The following is a 20,056-nucleotide window of genomic DNA, read 5'->3' as shown; positions in this document are numbered from 1 at the left end:
TCCAGCTTGCCATAAATCAGGTTCTGACAGTGGCAAAGCAAGCGCTCACCAAGCTAGCGTGCAGCACACCTGACGTTGCTGCGCGCCTCCAGGTCTGTGTAAACAGGCACGCGCACGCCCCGCGTGGCTGACGGCTGCCCCGTCACTGCCGTTGTTACGAGCGCTGCAGGCTCCGGCGGGGCCCTTTCCCCCGCGGGCTGACGACTGCAGGCAGAACGACACCCGGCACCCGGCGGGGCGCGAGGCAGCGCAGCCCTGCCTCCCCGGCACCCCGCTACGGAGGGGCCCTACAGCAGCGGTCAGCGGTCTTCTCCTTGAAGCGATGATGATATAACTTAAATTTTAGTCCGTGTAAGGAAACAACTGCAAATCCATCAGCACCCCCTTGCTTCGCTGAGCTGGTCTCTCTCAGAAAAAAAGAAAGGAAACCCCCCCCCCGCCCCTCAACCCGTTTCTCCCCCTCCGCCCCCAGCCCCCCATCCTACCCTGGCAGGTTAATTAGAAGCCAGAAGCATTTCATAATTGTCCGTGACACATTTCATTTAGATCAGGAGTTCCTTCATTGCAAAATGCATCTGCTTTTATACTGTGTCTGTGTGCATATCTATGTTATATCTATCCATTTATCTACTAATAAATATATATGGCCTGTTTTAAAGTGCCAATTTATAAAAAAAGCTGCCTCCTTAAAAGGCAGACAAGACCCAATTTCATCCATGACAAGAAGGGAGCAGAACTGACTGAATATTGCCAAATGACATAAAACATAATTTAAAATTTCTTAAATAAATATAAAAGTTATTCCTAAAGAAGCCATAGGCATGTCAACAATATAGGTTGTAACCGGCGCTCAACAGCTAAAGAAGTACCATTGAAAAACTAAAATGCCATAGCAACTTCAGCAATAGGCATGATACATTGCAAACATTTTTTTTTTTAAATTAAATGTACACCACAATGAACTTAAAAAATGCTATTGGTGCAGTAATGAGAAGACTTCTCGGGTGTTACGGGGAACGGGACCATGCATAGAAAGCTGTGTCTGTATATTGGTTGTAAAACAGGTCTATAAAGTGTAAAGCAGGTAACACAGTTGATACAAGAAACCAACCCTATACGAGATGCCAAGTGATGTAACACGACTGGCTCCAGTTTCACCAGCAATGGATATTAAAGCAAGTCCATCCAGTGCAGATAAGAGATGAGCTTCACTGCAGTAATACTGAAGTTGCCTTTTTCAGCACTTAGCACAGTGAGGTGGGGCGAGGGAAGGCGAAATGCTCCGAGAAAGGGCGGGCGGGCGGCGAGGCTCGGCGCGGGGCGCTCTCGCGGGACGCGGCGGGCACCGGCCCCCTCGAGTCGCATCGCTCCCGGTGGCGCCGGGCGAGGAGGTGCTGCGCTGCCGCCGGCTCGGCGGGCGCCGGGTCGCGCCGGTCCGAGGACGCCACGGAGAAGGAGAAGGAGCTCCTCCGAGGGGCCACCCGCGGCCCGGCCTCCCTGGCGGCCCCCGGCGCGGGGCCGAGTTGCACAACTGTTTCCTGCCAACTGCTTCACGTCGGTGTCGGAGAAAAGGACATGGCTCTAAGTTTCGGGAATCACAGTAGTGCGCAGTGGGGACAGCGGGGAGCAAACACTTGTGAAACTCCTACAGAAGCAGCTCCCAGCCCTTTCTTAAAGCACTTGTTGTTTGCATTCAGGGAAACCAACTGCAGGCTTTTTTGATCCAATTTTCTCTTTGCACCATACACATATAAAACATTACAACTCTGTATAAAAGTACAAGTGGTTCTTGTACATCTGAATTATGCAGGAACTATGTGAGCAAATCCTATCAAAATAGCTATTTTTTTGTGTGTATAAACAGCATTTGTTTTTAGAAAAAACAATATCATAAACTGCAGAATCTGTACAAAAATATAAAATAAATTTGGGCAGCAGTTTCTAAACAGCCATGTAAATGCAACACTTAAAGAGGAGCAGGTTAATGCCTCCAAAAGGCTGAATTGCTAAGTCAACCTATACAGGGCTAAAATGGTATTGAGATTATCTAAATAATAAAATTTTTTTACCTCTTGCAATAAAACTTATAGAAAAAATAGACAAATATGCACATGCAATTTACAGCTTTCCCCAACATAATCCTTGTGCTTAGCTTTTACAATTTTTTTTTTTTGTAATAACATAACATTGTCTACAATACATATTCTTTCCTATACCAGGGTATTCGGTCTTCCTTGAGGAACCACTTTAAAAAAAATACATTAGAAGTGGTCATACATGGATGAAGGCACTCCAACTCTGCTTGAAGCAAAAACTAGTGTGATCCTTTTCTTTGCAAAAAAGGCAAGCAAGGACGCATGCACAGTGCTGTGAATCCAGGGCAGGAGGGACTATGGAAATACTACCAAGTGTATATACTGGTACTTAAAATTAAAAAAAAACAAAAAAAAAACAAAGAGAGAGAGCGAGAGCGAGAGAGAGAGAGAAAGAGAGAGAGAGTTGCTATATTTTAAGACCCAACAAGCACCTCCATTATGTGATCCAGTTCTGTGAGGTCCATTTTGAAAGGCTGATTTGGAGTTACTGGTTGACTGCTGTATGGAGCAAGAGTTTTTAGGAGCTCATCTGCGGAGACGGGGGCCATTTTTGAGGCCGCCCCCGTGGCAGACGTGCAGGGGTCAAAATCATACATGGACGTATCAATGTCAGCGAACAGGATATCATCCAGGGTCAAGTCTGTGAGGAAACCTGTGGAAGTCGTGATCTCAAAATTGCCAGGTAGCGAGTCCATGAGCTTCGGTTCTGCCGGTCTGCTCTCCGGGACGCCCTCGGGCTTTTGCATGCTGGACTCGCTGGGGTGGTCTTTCGAGTCGTCCGCTGCGGTTTCGGCTGCTACTGCTACTGCCTCTGCGGAGGTAGGTGCCGGACAAAGCTCCTCGATTTCGTCCAAGGCTGAGGAGAAGCTGTCCTTTACTGGTTGGAGAGCAGGAGGTGGTAGTTTTGTCGGACCATCGTGCTGGACAGTCTGGGAAGTGCAAAAAGTGTCGTCCTCGAGCAGCGAGGCGGGGGTGAGGCAAGCCTCCAAGGGCGTAGTGCTTACCAAGTCAGTGGGGAGCAGGGGCTGGGCGGCGAGGTGGCTGAACGCCGGCTGCGCCTCCCGGAAGTTGTCGCCGAGCGGGTCGGTGGGCTGCGACGCGGTGACGAACACAGGCCTCAAGCTGCCTTCTTGTTTGAGTTCCTCCTGGATTCGCCTCAACATGTTGTTAATTAAAACTGTCTTTTGCAAGCTTGGCTCCGTTAATGGCCTGTGGTTATAAAGTTTCATAAGGGAAATGTTGAAGATAGTCTGACGCTGTAAGGTGTAAGAGACCTTAGAGGGACCGTCAGTAGGAGACACCACTTTGCCTTCCAACCCATCTTCATGCTCGTCAAACTTCCGCTTTCCTCCTTTCCCCAACATATATCTGAAAGGAAGGAGAAGAGACTTGTGAGGGCAGCAACGCTGCAAGGCTGCTCTCGCTCTTTCCGCCTGCCTCGCCAGCCCTGGCCCCCTACTCGCCTGCACACGCAGGCCGCGCAGCGGGGACAGGCTGGCCGCTGTGTCCCCTTCGCGCTTGCCTCCAGCGGTCACACAGCAGCGTCAAGCTGCCCACGTAAATGAGCTCACTCGTGGCCCACGGTAGCCCGACGAGAAAGCAGGAACAACCTCAATGCAGAGCTCTGGGCCGTCAGTTTTAAGCTCAGCTAAACTGGTACGTCCTAACCAGGGATTACAACAGCACCTATAAAACTCGGACCCTTGCGCGCTTGGCAGCAAATGTCACTCTTGCATGTATTAAGCGTCTGGTCTCAACTCTCTGTACATAGGTGGACAAGCTACAGATACTATAGTAAATGTTCCTTTGAATTCCCTGACCGATGCAGTATGATGGCTGGGAATACAGACATAATACGCTGAGGTTTTTACGATGAAATTTCCCTTTTTATTTTAAAGCGTGTTTGTGGGGAGCAGGGGAGCAGGGCTCAAGCAATCATCTACTGAGAGAAACCATCACAATAAAGGCTGGAGATTCAACTCTGCCATTCCTGATACAGGCGTATCCGACCCCATAGGGTTGTGTAAATGATTACATACGGACTAAACTACCAGAGCAAGAAATGCAGCTATTACACTCAGCACAGAAGCAGATAAATTGCAGATGAAGACAGTCCAGCAGGTTGTTTAGTCTCATCTCCAAGATTATTCTCCTAATACGTTCTGCTGCCACATCCAAGGGTTTCGGAAGCGGCCGGTGCCCAGCGCTCAGTCTGAGGCCGCAGCACCTCCCTTGGAAAGCTTTAAAGGAGTTGCTGCTTCCCACTCCAGCAGCCAGGCCCGGCCGGGGATCCCAAGGGCCACACGCCGGGCCCTGCCTGCCCTCGCCGGCCGCCGCGAGCCCTGCGCGCCGCGTCACCATGAAGGCACGCGGCTTGGGCCTCGCTCAGCGTCTCCTTGGGTAAGGTGATGCCGGCAGCCTTCGCTCCCTCCAGGAGGCCCGTCAGCGCCTACGGGAGCCGGCTAGCCCCAGGCAGAGCAGCTTTTGCAGCGGGGCGGGAGCCGCCGTGCCGGACATGCCGTTTGTCTCCTTTTCTCCCCTTCTCATCCTAGCACCGTCCTCGCTCAGGACTACCTCCATGCCTGCTTCCCTTTGAGGCTGGCGGAGAACAAAAGAACGGCGTAGGGCTTTTCGAAAAAGAAAAAGCAGCATGAACGCACCTGCTTTCCTCACGGTCAAAGAACCAATTTTGAGGAAGGTCACAAAAGGAATTTTACCAAACTTCCCCAGCATCATACTCATTTCTGAGCTGAGACTAAACCAGGCACTTCAGTCTCCAACACCGTCTCTTCCATGGCGCTACAGAGCACCTGGAACAGCCTGTAAATGCTCCTCTACGCCGGTCGGACTAGCCCTTATTTTGTCACCGGTACTTCTGTGGCATGTCCCCCGGGCTGCACCAAACCAGCCTCGGAGAAATCCTTCGGAGAGGGGGGAGCGCCCCTCGTGTTGCAGGGCGCACAGTGGCCTTCGCTCCCACATTTCCCCGCTGGCAGTGGCGAGGCGCTGGCGGGCAAACTCCGTGTCCTTTTAGACAGGATCGTCAGTGCCCAGGATCACAGAGAGCCCCCTTTCGTCCATGCATCCCTCTCCACCCCCCCATTTAATAAAACGCAAATAAAATGGCACAAGGATTTCTGCCTTAAAAAAAGCAAAAAGTGGAAGATGCTTTCCAGCCCCAGATACCCAGGAGAGAAGTTGCAACAGGCATATAAATAGATTTTTAACCCCAAACCTGACTCCTCTCATACGAGCTTTATTATGCAGCTATCTCCTCGCTATCGTCTAGGAGACAAAACTTGCCTAGTCCTTATTTGAGAACAGTTCCCAGATCCTCCAGCGGGATCTGTGCCTGCAAAATCACTGCACCAGGCAGGTCTAACCCAATTTGCTCGTCGTGCCCTGGTCGTGCAACCAGACAACATAGCTGAGGAGTCGCAAACGTCCCCAGGAGCGTCTGGCAAACCCAGAGGCAAAAGGCCATTGCAGCACAGGAGAGACAAGAAGGGGCAAAAGAAGCTGGGCTCCAACGTAAAAAGCAAGCAGCTTCAAAAAGCACGGTTGGCCGTTAAAGCCAAAATCAGATTGGGCGAAGGGAGTCTTTTCTGGTTAAAAATAAGTCCCAAATCCAGATCATTTTCTAGCATATTATGCAATTAAAAAAAGAAAGGCGGGGGGAGGGGAGCGAGCTGCGCGGAGCGGAGGAGCGGGCCGGCTGCAGTCCAAGTTTCTTGGCCAGCACCCAGCAATCCCCACGCCTGGGATCGCGGGCGAAGAAGAACGCCGAAATTTAGCGCGGCCCCCGAAGCCTGGTTTTCCTCTGCTCCCTAGCGTCCCTGTCGTGGACTGCTTCGGAGCCGGGCACACGGAGCTGGGGGCTTCTCGTGTTAACCGTGCTCTCGATGGACACGCTTCCTTCTGCTTGCCCCGGCAAAGGCGAGGAAGGGAGCACTGGTGTGGCAGGAGTCGAAAGCCCTGCCCGAGCCCGGCACGGCTTCGAGGAAGGTCTGGGTTAGGAGGAGAGCGAGCAGCTTTCTGTCCCTTCCCGCTCTCTGCTCCCCCTGAAAGAAGACAGACTCTCTCCTAAAGACATAGCAACGCTCCTTCTGCAGCGCTCTGTTTAAAGGAGACAATTTTTGATGGCTTGGGGACTACAAGAGTTTTGAAGTTTGTCAGGCTCTGCAAGGAATGTATAAAAACATCCACCGTGCAAAGCAACCCTTTTTCCCCACGATAAGGAGGAAAAAAAAAAAAGCAGCAGACCGTTGGGGTGGCTGCGCTCAGCTCTCTGCGCTAGATTATTAATTATTTTTGTCAGGGGACGTCGGCACGCGTTTCTAAAACTCCGCTGAGCTGGTTTCTCCGATTCGCATCGAGCACTGAGGTGCTAGTAGTTGGGCATTTTTTAAGTTGACCGGTAACAGCGATAGGGTCATCAGCAGTAAACAAAACGCTAACTTTGCTACGTCGTTTTCCAGGAAGCCTAGAAATGATTCAAGGTTTCCTGTACGTGTGCCTGTCGCGCTTGCACATCTCCCTCCATCTTCAGGCAGCCGGCTTCAGAGCGCCGCTCAGCCTGCTCAGAGGCAACACGCTCCGCATCGCTCCCGGCCTCACCTACGAGCTTTCCAGCACACCTTTCCGGTCTCTTTTGCCCAGAAATGCTCTAGGAGAAGAGTTTAACTATTAAGGCCGCAAAGCAGGCGTCCCGCCTAAGCAAGGGGGTTTTATCCCCCCAAACTGGGGGCTCGAGTGAACGCTGCTGGATTCTCAGCTTTATAGAGTTTTGTTTTATTCCCTTCTTCGCTGGAACGCAAAGCGGAATCGTAAAAACATTTTTCTCCCGTCTCCATAAATCACTTTATTCATTCTACGTGAAGCAAGGAGGCGGTAGCTTTTTAGACCAAGTGATACAGCTGGTAAAAAGAGACGTGCTTTCAGGCTTGCAAGCCTTTCTCTGGGTCTCGGTGAAGTAGCTTTACAGTTTCAGACTGCCACAGCTTAAGGGAACACTGCTTTTGCTTTCTTTACACTTCAAACCTTCAAACAACAGTTTCGTGCCTACATTTAAGAGATAATTTTGTACATGTTAAGATGCTGAACATTGTAAAAAAATAAAAAATAAAAAGGCAAGTGCTACAAGGCTAACATTTGGTCTAGTTAAGCTCCATTCTTCTCAAACAAAAACTTAGCTCCTATTCTTGCCAGCCAAAGCTCCTGCGGAGAAAACAAAAATGCCCAACTAACGGGTCCGGTTAGGCCACGATTAGTACAAAACTAGGTATGCTCGCACCCTCCCAAACCGAGGAGGTCGGAGTCAGCCTCCGGAGTCGCGCGGCGGTCGCGGGAAGGGACAGACAAGGGCAACCCCCCCCAAGGCCCGCCCGGACGAGCGGCCGGGGTCACGGCCACGAGGGGGCTTCCAGGCGTCCGCCCGGCCGAGCCGCGAGCCCGAGCTGCAAGCATTCATGCTGCATTTCTGCCGGCCCGCTAGCAAACGCAGCGCTGCGCTGCGGCGTCGTACCCGACGCGGCACGTCACTTCGTTGTCGCCGCTTGTTAAACAGCGCTACCGGGTTTTGGGAGGCGAGTTAGTTCCGAACGTTAGCCGGGGACGTGGGATTAGTTGAAGAAACTTGAAGAAAGGCAACATAAAAATTTATTTGGCAGGGGAAGAGGAGGAAGTTACTTGGAGATTTTGCTCCATATTATCCGCCAACTTGGCTCCCAGTCGGGAAGACCCAGACCCAAAAGCTGAACCAGTGCTATGGAGAAAGAGTCAACTCGCTTTTTTGCCCATTTAGGGTGATTGCGCGCGCCTCAGAGCCAGAGAAACGCTCACATTGTTTGCGAGTTGGCTTTTCTTAATTAAAAAAAAAAAAAGAGTAATATATAATTTTTTCATTTGCATGTCATTTAGTGTCCTTTTATTGGCTCTGCGTGCTCTTCAGACAGAGCTGGAAACAAATGCAACTGGGGCTTAGCAGAAAAGATAATCAGCCTGGAGCGGGGGGGTCGCTGGAGTCAACCACAAAATGATCGATTAAGCACAAAAAAGCTTGTGCAATGCCTGCCTGCATCTCTCAGCCTATGTCGTGACGAATCCTTGCCTCTCCAGAGATGAGAGGTGCACGCACATCCCAAAAGAAGCACCGTATTTATCAGTCGTGCTTGTGACGTTATGCCGTGCCACCGCTGCGCTATTTCTGAAGTCTTTATTGACAGGGAACTTGGCCCAGGGAAGCACTGGACATGCAAAAATTGAGGGGGAAAGTGATTTGGTCATTTCACCAAAAATATTATTCTTTAATGTTATTTCTCAAAGGCTTTTAACAGTTTAGTTTAAAACAGCTCTCAAGACTGAGGGCTTTTCTTGGAAATCAGTTCCACAACCCGCCAGTCCCTCCCTGCTAATCAAGACAGATGGGAAGAAAAAAAAGAGGAACACCGAGAGGGATGGCGGAAAAGGCTCTTTAAGAAGTCACATTTCTGCTTGCATCTCTATGCCACCATACCAGGCGGTCTAGAGTCTAAGCTGAACAGCTTAAGGCAGCGAGGGCTGCTTTTAGGAGGAACGCCACAATTGCTCAGCAAGGCCAATGCATCGAACCCCAGCGCCCACGGGCAACCTTCCTGCCCACCCACCCAAAATCTGAAGGGGAGAAACCAACAGGAGGGACCGGTGCAAAAAGTGTAGTTTAAAGCAGGACCGGTTACCTTCTGAAATCTTGGATAATTAAAACCACAGTGATTTAAAAAAAAAAAAAAAAAGCGGGGGGTGCAACTCAAGGGAATTAAAATTAAATACAGATGGAAAAACACAAAAAGCCCCCAAAGCACAGAGCATTAAGAGCTTGCTATTTAATTCCACTTTGCAGGTGCAAGGGCACTTCACCAGGGCTTCCCTGCCTGGTGAACTCTGCAGGCGCTTGCTGCATCACTCCAGGAACACAAAATACTCGTCCCCTCTCCTCCATCCCTCACTCCTCATCCTTGAGGGTTGCACTGGCTCTGTCCTGGCCCCACTGTCATCACTGACAGTTTTGCTACCGCCTTCAGTGGGATCAGGATTCAGAGAGCTGCAGGACCAAAAGGTCCCTGGCTGCACGTCCCGGGGGCCGCGGCAGAGCGCAGGAGAAGCCACCGCGTGCCTGACAGAGCCCCGCACAGCCGGCAGGGCACCACGGGCTCGCTCACGGCAGAGCAAGGCGGCTCCTGAAGGGTCCTGGCAAGGAGGAGCGAACCTGCCCTCCTCGCACAGAGCAATCCTCCTCCCATCCCTTTCTTTCAGGTGGAAAGGAAGGGAAAGAGTCGAGGGGAACGCCAGGATAAATCCGGCACCCTCTCCCAGCCTCACTAAAAGCAACAGCGAAACCCAAATAGCCCAGGTGGTGAGTTTTAACGCCGGCATTTGAGCGAACGAGCAATGTGGACTTTGGAGGCGGGGGTCCTTGAAGGCTCCATCTGTTGGCACTGGGGCCTTGAAGGCCTGGCAGGGCAGCATCCCCGGGAGCGAGGACGGCGTGCACCATGCGGCAGCGCGCGGCAGCAGTCAGGACGCTGCAGCTGGCTCCCGGTTTGTACGCTGCTGGGCCTTTCGCAAGGCTGCTTCTCCGGATCGGATGCAGATTTTGCGTGTTCGAGTTTAACGCGTCCATGCTGCCCGGCTAAGGGGAGGACCTCTGGCAACCACTGGCTGACCGATAAGAATTTGGTCTAATGTCACACGTGAACAAAAAAACCCAAAAAATCGCCACCTTAAGGTACGAGGTACATGGAGCGGGACTGTGCTGGGGTTTCTAGTAGCTAGTGCTCAGGCTTTCCCCTTTTACAAGGTCTGTTTTTGCTGATACTCACATTTTATTTTAAATCTGGCTGGCATTTTTTGACTGAATGAGGTTTAATAAGAACTTACACAACCCTCCTTTAGAACTATATCAAAAATTGGCCCCCAGGGTAGCTCCGGGTTTCCAGACGGTACGGGGAATTGTTTTTATGCTTGCAAGCCTTCTCCGCGAGGCCGTCGGTGCCAGCAGGAACTGTAAAAGGCGGGCAGGTCTCCCATATTTTGCAGGGCCCTGCTCTTCTCGTTTCCTTTGGGGAGGTGCTCAGCGCCCAGGCGGGGAGCACCCCACCACTGCACACCGAGCAGGAACGGGGGGCTGGCAGCTGCCCCCAAAAGCTGGCTTCTCTGCACGGCCAGAAAGGCAGCCTCATCGCTTTGCTCGAGGCCCCCGCACCGAAGCCTGGGGCAGGAGCGATGGTGCTCTAGCGGGTAGCAAGCTGAGTAACATCAGCCTTTTCTAGTCTCTATCTAAAACCGAAAAAAGGGAAACCACGGCAGGCAACTTTCGGAGGCCGGTCTAAGAAGGATTTAGTCAGGGGCCGTGCAAGGAAACCTCCCCGGCAAGCAGGAGACGAGGCATCGGAGGCAGCTCAGGCTCTCGCTTTAGGAGCCCGGGAAGCTGCGCAGCTCTCGCGGGGGCTGACTCGGGTGCCCGGCGTCTGGAGTCCTGCGGTCCCCGGGGGAACGTCCATGTTAATCAGAAAGTAAGGTGAAGCCTTCCCTAGCAAATAAGCAATGCAATTATAAAGCCAGTCAATAGTGTAACGCCAGCCAACGTGTTCCAGCGATATTTTGAAACTGTAATCTGATCCTACTGTTTCCATCCTCGTGCCTTGCCTGCTCTCCCTTGTTGCATACTGTACTATTTGAGGCCCAGAGGGCAAAGCAAGCTCTTGCTGTTTGTTAATGATCAGAAACTGCGTTTTGAGCGAGAGCTCGGCGCGCGCCGCCCACACTACTTTCTTGATAGTTTCTTAAACTTGCAAACTGTCAAAGCCCTACGAGAGGGCTGAGCTCCGAGAAAAACAAAAATGAGCAAAACAACCAAAACACAACTAAAAACTCCACTTCTGCCTTCAGTCTCCAGCTCATTTTTACCCTGCTAAAAAAAGGCAAAGCCACAGTCGAAGGCAATCACCGACTCTGTAGTGTGTTAAGTCTTGCAGGAAACATATGCTTCTATTAAATTGGAAACAGTTTCTAATGCTGTCAGTTTGCTAAATGTAACATGTTCTCTTGGAAGAAGTGGAGCAGTTTTAATGTTTTTGACTAACTGCACACACCAAACAGAGTATGTCTGATAAAGCTGGAATGGGCTCCAATAAATACAGCTTAGAATAAATTACTGCCTCATTAAGTAATTGTTTGGAAAAAAGGAGAACAGGTTTTCTAGATTATAGCCATGTTATTAAGGGTGTTTATAATATTAGAAATCCTATCGGTGCAGCATAAATTAATACAGGTTTAAATCAGACTAGCACTTGTTAGCTTGTTAAACCATTAAAAACTGCCGTGCCAGACTCAAAGGTGGACAAGACTACACAGGCTCTGCACGTGGAAAGCTATCCAGGCACATCTCGAACGCCCTGCAAAGCAGAAGGCAGGAGCAAAAAAGCTCTGAGCGCAGCTAACTCGATTAGCCTAACGTTCCCAGTACAAAGGAGGAGGCGTGATATAGCTGTATCGCATCCCGAGGAGAGAAAGCGTTTATTCGGAATAAGTTTTATGCGCTTACAGGAAGGAGATTCTGTTTGCTGGGAAAAGAGGAGGTTTTAATTGCCTGATGAAAGTAATTTCTACCTCAGAGCTCTCATACGGCCAAAAATGTCAGTTCTCACATGCGCTGCTTCCTGTTAGCATCCTTCCAACAGTGGCCAAAAGCGTCCACGGGACGCAAGCAAGACCTCAGCCTGCCCTCGTCTGTAAGTGGACGTTTTCGGAAGCCACCTTCTCCTGGGGTCACTCTGCGCAGAATCCTCTTTCCGTCCTCCCGCAGGATGGCTGCGTGCACTGGCTGCTCGAACCAGTGGCCGTGCCACCGTGCGGGAGCACTAGGGAGCCGGACACGCGCCTCCGCGCCAGCCGTCAGCCGGGCTAAGGCTCCGCACTTCCAAAGAGCTGCACCAGAGTTACTCCGAAATTCGGGTCTCCGCGTGGCGGCATCAGGGAAGTAGCCGGGCCCACGTTACAGTTTCGTTGCGCAGGCCCGGCCCTCGGGGCCCCCTCGTCCCGGGGCAGAGCGCGGGAGCAGGAGTCAGCACGGCACGATCCTCCGCGCCAGCGCGCGCGGCTACCTGCCGCGAGAACCGGGGCCGTGAGCCCGTCTTAACAGTCGCGCGCGGCTCCAGGGCCCAGTCCAGCGAGGGGCTGGCTGCCCTCCGTTTCTGACCGCCTCGGAGCCGGCCGGCAGCGGCACGGCGAAAGCGCCGGCTGAGAGGAGGCACCTCGCTTGTAGATTAAATTCAAAACGATGCCAAACAGTTGGTGCAGGCAGTGACGCGGATTAACGAAGATACGTTCCCTCTTCGCCACCAAATGCCCATGACCGCACAAGGCTGCTGGGCAGACTCGAAGGAGGCCGACGAAACGGCAGCGCCAGCTACGCGCAGTCCCTTCTCCCCCGCAGTGGCGCTCCGAACAGCAGATTACTGCGCTGCTGTCTTATATTATACGAGACATCTCTGCTGGCGCACGGTCTGGTTGATATATTTAGCACGTATAGGCCCCGAGCGCTGCAGGCCCCTCTCCCCTGGATGCAATTCCTGCCGAGGTTACTGGGAGTCGCGCGTGCATCCAAGGGAGACCACAGCCCCCTTTGTGTATAGCGGGAGAGAGTTTTGCTCCCGTATTTATAATTGCTTGGATGGAGCCCTTGCTTTCAAACGCGTTGGAGCGTCTTTTCCCCAAAGATAGCTTGTTTTTCTCCCGTGTTGTAGACCCTTAATAAACACATGGGGGAAAAAAATACCCCCACTACTGTGGAAAGAACTGAATGGTTTGCCAAAAAGTAGGTTATTGCTCTGAAAACAGTGCTGAATAAATTATCACAGTCAAACTGAAAAGCAGCAAAAGGAGGGGGGAGGGAAAGAGGAGAGAAAAAAAAACCTCTAAAGAAATGTATACTGGAAAATGCAAAATACATCCCAGCAATGACAAGTCATTTTAGTTTGTGGCCTGCAGGTTTTATTTGTTCACCAGTTTCTCGCTACTGAAAGTTATAAGAAGAAGAAGAAGAAAAAAAAAAAGATTATAACAGAAGGTGTTTCCCCGGCATTTTTTAAAGCAGCTGTACCGTGTGTGAGTTGTTTTCAGCTTTTTTGCTTAAATAAAACAAACACAGCCCTGCAAATAAGGATATTCTGGAAAAAAAAACAAAAACCAAAACAAAAAAACAAAACCACCCAGCCACCCCCAGCGTATTTTAAAGAGGTGGAAAAGCTGTTAGACATATCCCCACCACCAGTGAGGACAGAAAGAAAAGGTAGTTAAAGTTTGACATGCGAGTTTGCTGAGACAGTGTTAAGCGATGTTAGACAAGCAGATAACTGTGGTCTTTCGAGCCAGCGCACGAAACCCTGCGCGCTGGCTGCGATACAGCCTGTGTTTTCGCGTTCCCTGAAGGAGCCTTCCAAAAAGCTGATAAAGGGAACTTTGACCAGCCTTGAACTATTCTCAACCTGCAACAGCTACAGGTTAGAGACAAAAGAGATTTAATTTTTTTGTAGCACCTGTTTGATTTCACAATAAAAAACTACTATACCAAAGCAATTCCCTTAAAAACAGTCACCATTTGATCTTTTACATGTTGTAATTTAAATGCAACCATTATCAAAGTCGTCATTTAAAGTCATATGGGGACATCCTTTTTATAGCGTACTTTAACAACATATGTATTGAATCCATATTCAGAAGCATGCTTAGTACAGGTCAATTAGCACAGAACGCTCCAAATTTAATCACAGCGTATGCCTTTGGGAATTGGGGATGGAAAATACAGGAGAAGAGAGCAGGAAACAGAAACCAAGCGTCCAAAACTTCATTTTGCAACCCATTCACCTCACCCGAGATGTTACTATACTAGTTTTCTCTACAACTGCAGCATCCTGGGGAGGGGAAAACAAAAAAGGAAAAGGAAAAGAAAAAGAAAAAACCTAACATAGCATATATGTATCACGCATGTTCCACTGACAGCTCAGAGAAGCCGAGCACAAGGCTTAGGTTGTATTTTACACGCACAAAAAGATAATACCCCTTTTATTCACTTGTGCAACGAATACTGTAGGTAGGGGAGGGAAGGGGCAGGGAGGGGGGCTGCTTAGCAGAGCCAGTTTGCCCAAACAGATGGAGTAGGAGGGTGAGAGAGACCGCGTGCTTGATGGCAGGAGGGAAACGTGAGCAAGTTATTGTACCCCCGGGACAGCGAGCATTAAAGTAGCCCTGGTCAAAGTCCCTCTGCCTGCAGGACGGGATAATACAGCCCAAGCCCCTCTCCCCGGGCAGGCAACAGGCAACGGCACGAGAACCGACGGGCAACAAACCCTGCTGCCAGGGAAGGCTTGCACACACTGGATTCTTCCTCACATGCACACACAGCGGTAAGAAAGCAAAATGTTACCACTATTCAAAAAACACACTGTGGTTTGCGCACGAACACCAGTCTCCTATCTTGATGAAATGTATATTTTAAAAATATGCAAATTACATGCACGCACGTGCACGTGCGTCTATTAAATGCTTCTTCTAAAGGCAAAAGATTGCCTGTAAAAACACATGAAAAGTAAAGCGTTTATGGAGACACCGGAAGATGATGATGCATTTCTGAATTAGGTTTTAAAACTTGATTTTGCAGCTACCTGAAGTTCAGACAAAGCTGCCTCTAGGCATCTGAAACTCGTCAGACCTGCTGTAGCGGTTGTACAGTCTGCTTCAAATATGCCCTCCACGCTCCCTCCACCTCCACCCCAACATATATCCGCATAGTTTACCTCCAGTCATGGGTGGTTCTTTCTATAGCGCAGTTCACTCAACCTTATTGCCTGCCTGGCACGCCAGCAGCTTTTCAGAGACTAATGTTACAGGCTACTGTAAGAAAAAGTTTAGAAGCTACTCAGAAAAAGTTGTCACATTTCCATTAAAGGCGAGCGTGGATAAAACAGCACAGCCGTTTGTGGGGAGACTGAAAGCTCTGGCTCGAGACAGAGTTCTATTCGTTACAGATAATCCCAGCAAGTTTTAGGGTGAGCTTAGATCTTTCCGCCAACTCAGAGTTCCTTTGAAAAAGGAACTTCTTTCTTCTGCTACTTCCATATACCGCCCAGTTTTAAAAATAACATTAAACAGCCCACATTCACACTTTTCTGTTTTGTATTCTTAATATACTAGAGTTGAATTTTTTTATTCTAACTTAACTGGAAGCAGAAGCTGTCAGGAGAAATCCAATGCATTTTAGCAGTGCAAAGCCAGGTAGATAGGCTTTGACTCCTAATAATTACACAGACTGGGACACATGTCATTCAAAGCCACTTAAAACTCAACTCCAAAGCCATACGAATGAGAATTTCCCCTTCGAATCCGCTATTGCTCAAAACACTGATCACGTTCTAGATGGGGAACACCAGCCGTCACACGGCGATACCTCCGGTTCTGCGCACCGAGCAGAGCAGGGCCCCCAACCCGGCCCCTTGTTCGGGAGGGCGAGTTTGGACTCACCTAGCCCAGGAGTCTGAGCACGACTTCAACATCGCTGCGCCAGCCGGCACCTGCAGCAGCTCCGACGTGGGGGCATCTGGTGGCTCCCACCCTCAGCGAAGGCACATGACGAGCAAAAACCGGCTTTCTGTTGCCTTCCTGGCTCCCTCAGCCTCGGGGCTCCTTTCAAGCTACCTTGCTCCTCGTGGCGACTCGAAGCCATTTGTGAGCACCCCTCCGGCCATCCCCTGGGCTCCCTGGGCCCTGGAGCCCGGTCCGGCTTTCCCTTGGGAATGCCCCTGGCAGCGGCTGTGCCAGGCCAGGAACCCCCCAGGGCCGGGGGGGATCTCCCGGCCGCAGCCACCCCGCTCCCATCCTGTGTGGCGCCGGCCCGCTGGGCATCCACGCAGCCCTAACGCCGAGCGGCCGGACCCCGGTGCGACGGGGGCTGCGCAAACGCGGGACGTCAAGGCCTGCTTCTTCCACCAAACCCTCTGCTTTCTCCCAGCCGCACTTTTGCTTTGGATTCGGTTTCGCTCAACTCCTGAGCACTTATTTGCAAGGTGAGTGCTGCGCTAACAGGGATTTCTTTCCCCGCTTGTGTTAAACAGTCAGCATTGGGTGGTTTTTTTGTTGTTGGTGGTGTGTTTTGTTTTTTTTTTTAGTGTTTGCACTGGTAATGCTGAACAAACCCCAAACCCTGAAGCCTCCACTACAGCAAACATAAAAATTGACTTTGTTTATAAAGGAATTAAAGACCCAACACATGTTAAGGGTCTCTCTCCATTTACAGAAAACAGGCACTTCTGCATGACAGTACCCAGCTTTTCTGACTGACGGAAGTTTAGAAATAAAATGAGGGGTAGAAAACATGCAATTATCCCTCCAAAGAAAACGAGCACCATTCCCGGTTTGGCAAATTCCATTTTCTATAAACTATCAATTAGCAGGAGACACAGCTACACTAAAGACCTGTGCTAACTGCCAACCTGCTTACATTTAAACTGGACCTTGCTCTCGCCTTTAGTACATTCATGAGCTTTGGACTTGGTAACCAAAGGCTGCCGTTTCTGGCACCGGTGGATGATTTTTTTTTTTTTTTTTTTTTTTTTTGGGTGCTAAGGAACTGTTGCAACTGGAGCTGTCTCCTCTTGAGCGGGTTACACACATAAAGCTGACTTAAAAGAAGGTACATCTCTGCTGTGCAGACCTTATGAAAAGTAGCCTACCAGAAGACTACTCGCACTTTCAAAGTAATGCATTCTCCTTGCTTGACAGATTGCGCTTTAAAATGTTACATGAAAGCAAAAATAGTCACAAGTATTTTGGATCACCTGCCTAGCGGTAGCACTCTTGGAGACGAACTGTGCCAGGAGTGTTTTACATCACTGCAAAAAGAGTCAGAGTTCCTAAAAAAAAATTTTTTTTTCCCAGTGAATTATGTATTTGAAAAATAAAAGTAGCTTGTGTAAACGACGGCAAAATACTTCAAACTAGATATTGCATAATATCTGATGCACTTCACAGAGGCTGGAAAAAGCTGATCTAGAATACTAAATTTGAGGTTTTCCCTGGTATTAGGACATTATCTCAAACCTCTTGATGCCTCTCTGGCAGACGGTTCAAGTCCTTAGATTATCTATATCATTATTTCCACCAAAACACTGAGAAACAGTGTCATTATTTCATCTTTTCCATAGAAAGTAGCAGGTGTATAAAGGAATACAATAACATTTCTTAATAAATCAGCACCTACGGATGTATTTAATGCTGTTTCAGACTGCTTCACCTACAGACCAAACCCGAGGTACCTACAGCAAGCAAGTTTCTTTCTGTTTTTTTTTTAAATCAGCTTCAGAGAGACAGAAAACAGCCTGACACAAAAATCAAAGCGGCCTTTTAACATGCACAAAGTACAGCTACATTCGTTAGGAGTCCAATCCAGTTCCTACAGAAAACGAGTGGGTGTTTTTTTGCTGCCAACTCAAACGCAAGCAGGATCGGTCACAAAAGGAGGAAAACCTCCAGCTGTTACACTGGATGCTGCAATACTTGCCTGGACGGTGGAAGTGTTCCCTAGCGCACGCTCTAAGGTACCTGTCTGGCAGCACGAACTGCTAACGCGCCTCCCATCTCTACCACCACCACTAGCTCGTTACGTCAAATCAGATTCAAAAGATACCGCCTCGTTATGCAGAAACGTAGGTATTTTTACTTCCAGCAGAAAAGACTACTTCAAGTTTACCCTGCCTAATCAACTGCTTCATTTCAAAAGCCACACGCGTACAAGCACCAGCACCTTTTAAGAAAACCCAGTTAATTCACACGGCTTGCTTTACCGTGTGAGAGCTTCCCATGCACTTTGATGGAGAGCGAGGCGCCTCTGCAAATTCTGCACCCCGTGAGAAGCCCGTAAGATCGAGCTCCGAGAAAGGCACCTTCATTTTGGATATCTGATGCAGGTGAATCTCTGTACGTTGGAAAGAAAGCTGTGAACTGTCATTTCAACTCACCCACGTAGAAACTGCTTCGTTTGAACCAGGCAAGTGTGAAACCGATGTTAGGGGGCAGCCAAGCCCCCTGTCGCCATTGTCTGAGTAATAACATATTCTACGGTTGCCAAATCCAGCGCCCACCGAAGCCAGCGAGAGCCGCGCTCTGCCGATTGCGCAGGTGCTAGGTGAGAAACACCTGGACTTTCGTGATCCCGGGAGCTTTGGACTTGCCTGAGCACAGACGGCTGCACGCAACAGCTCTGACTCGCCGCGCTGAAGTTTCGGTAAAGGGGCTCACAGCCCTTCGAGATGGGGGCGAACTGGGCGGGTGCATTTCGTTTTACACCAGCAGCTGACCCGTAGCTGTCAGTCAGCCACGCAAGGGTCCTAGAGGACAGCACGTGAGCCCCTCCATAGATTTGAACCAAGGGTGTCCCTGGGTTCCCAGCCGTGCTCCACAAAATGACAGCAGGTAATTGTACTCCAATTCTAATGCTTAAACAGAACTTATCGTTCAAGGTCCTGAGGCACCAGTACGAGCAAAGCAGAAAACACTCTGAACGAAAGGAGCACTACAAAAAGTTTCAGTTTTTTTTAAGTGCCCCCCCCAAAGGAAGTGCTTCCCAATAAATACCAATAAACATATTTTTATGCTGTTTACAAGAAGGTGCGCAACCCTGTTCACAAGACTCCCCCCCAAAAGGCATGTTTCTCCCTGCTGGCAGGGCTATCAAGGAAGACCTAAGTGCACTATTGCTCAGGAGAAAGCCACAGTAATCCCCTGCCCTGATGCCGCACTAACACCAGCCCTGGAAAGAGTCGCCAAGCAGGGCCAGGCGGGGGCCTGCAGAGCCATCTGGCAGGCTTGCTCCACCGCAGCGAGAGTCCCCCCCAGGCCCTTTAGTTTGCCTGGCTCTAAGGCGCAAACTTTCCGGGGTGCTCCGACGTCCCCCCCGTTCCTGGGAAGGCAGAGCACGGCTGCGCAAGGCTGCGCCCTCACGGCTTAAAGGACTCCCGCACGGACGCTAACTTACTAGAGCAAAGGCGGCTTCTCCAAGTCGCTGGTAAACATGGCTCTCGCAAGCGCTCCGGCAGGGCGCTAGCAGGGCACGCACACGAGCCCGCGGCAGAAGCGCCCGCACCCCCTGGCCCTGCCCCGCTCAAGGCTGCGATGGGGGGGGGGGGTTTTACCGGCGACTCACCCGCTCATGCCGCTCTGCTCATCCCCCCGCGGCTCCCGCAGCCGCTGGAGGCGGGGATGCAGCGCGGCGGAGCAGGAGGCGGCGAGCAAGGCGAGAGCCGCCCGCCCGGCTCGGCTCGGCTCGGCTCGGCGCGGCGCTGTCCCGGCCCGCGGGCGGGCGCGGCCGGACCGGGGAGCCCGCGAGGGCGGCGGGGCTGCAGCTGGCGCCGGGCGCCGCCGCCGGCCCCGCTCGCGGCCGGGCGCCGCCGCTGCCCCAGCCCCAGCCCCAGCCCCGGCCCCGGCCCGGCGCCCCACTCACCGCATGCGGCTCCACCTGAGCCCGGGCACCGGCGGCCGCCAACTCTCGCTCTACAGCAGCTCCATATGTCGCTGCCTCGGCGCGCTGGGAGGGGCCGGGCGGCAGGAGAGCAGCAGCAGCAGCAGGAGGAGGAGGAGGAGGAGAAGGTAGGCGCAGGCGGCGTGAGGATTTAAGCCTCCGCTCTGCCCCGGCGGCTGCGATCACGCAGCATTATACAATGGAGGAGGAGGAGGAGGAGGGAGGCAGGCAGCGGCGCAGGGAGCAGCCCGGCTCCCAGCACTTGCCGCCAGCGCTGACGACAGGGGCGGCTCCGGCGAGCTCCTCGCCCTCCGGCCCGCGTCAAAGCCCCGCCTCGGCCCCGGCCTTCCTCCCCCCGCGCCCCCGCTCCTCCTCCTCCTCCTCCTGCCCACGCGCGCCCGTGCGCGGGGGCCGC

At 51.3% G+C, this 20,056-nt stretch overlaps 1 protein-coding gene across 2 annotated transcripts in view; it reads right to left on the bottom strand.

Moving 5' to 3' along the window:
* Positions 1–503: 503 nt before the first annotated feature.
* The window catches only part of SERTAD2 (SERTA domain containing 2), a 79,785-nt gene continuing 60,232 nt past the window's right edge, over positions 504–20,056 (bottom strand). The window contains exons 1-2 of one of the 2 annotated variants that reach the window (XM_067292784.1): positions 19,624–19,708; positions 504–3,464 (exon numbers count right to left, since the gene is read on the bottom strand). In XM_067292784.1, the coding sequence (XP_067148885.1) occupies positions 2,510–3,464; positions 19,624–19,628 (960 nt within the window). In that variant the 5' untranslated portion in view covers positions 19,629–19,708 and the 3' untranslated portion in view covers positions 504–2,509. Of the gene's footprint in view, positions 3,465–19,623; positions 19,709–20,056 lie in introns of those variants that run through there. The other variant, XM_067292785.1, reaches the window with a different exon arrangement.

The sequence above is a fragment of the Apteryx mantelli genome, chromosome 3 (assembly GCF_036417845.1).
Source record: "Apteryx mantelli isolate bAptMan1 chromosome 3, bAptMan1.hap1, whole genome shotgun sequence".
NCBI lineage: Eukaryota > Metazoa > Chordata > Aves > Apterygiformes > Apterygidae > Apteryx > Apteryx mantelli.
This window is presented reverse-complemented; position numbering and strand designations above follow the sequence as displayed.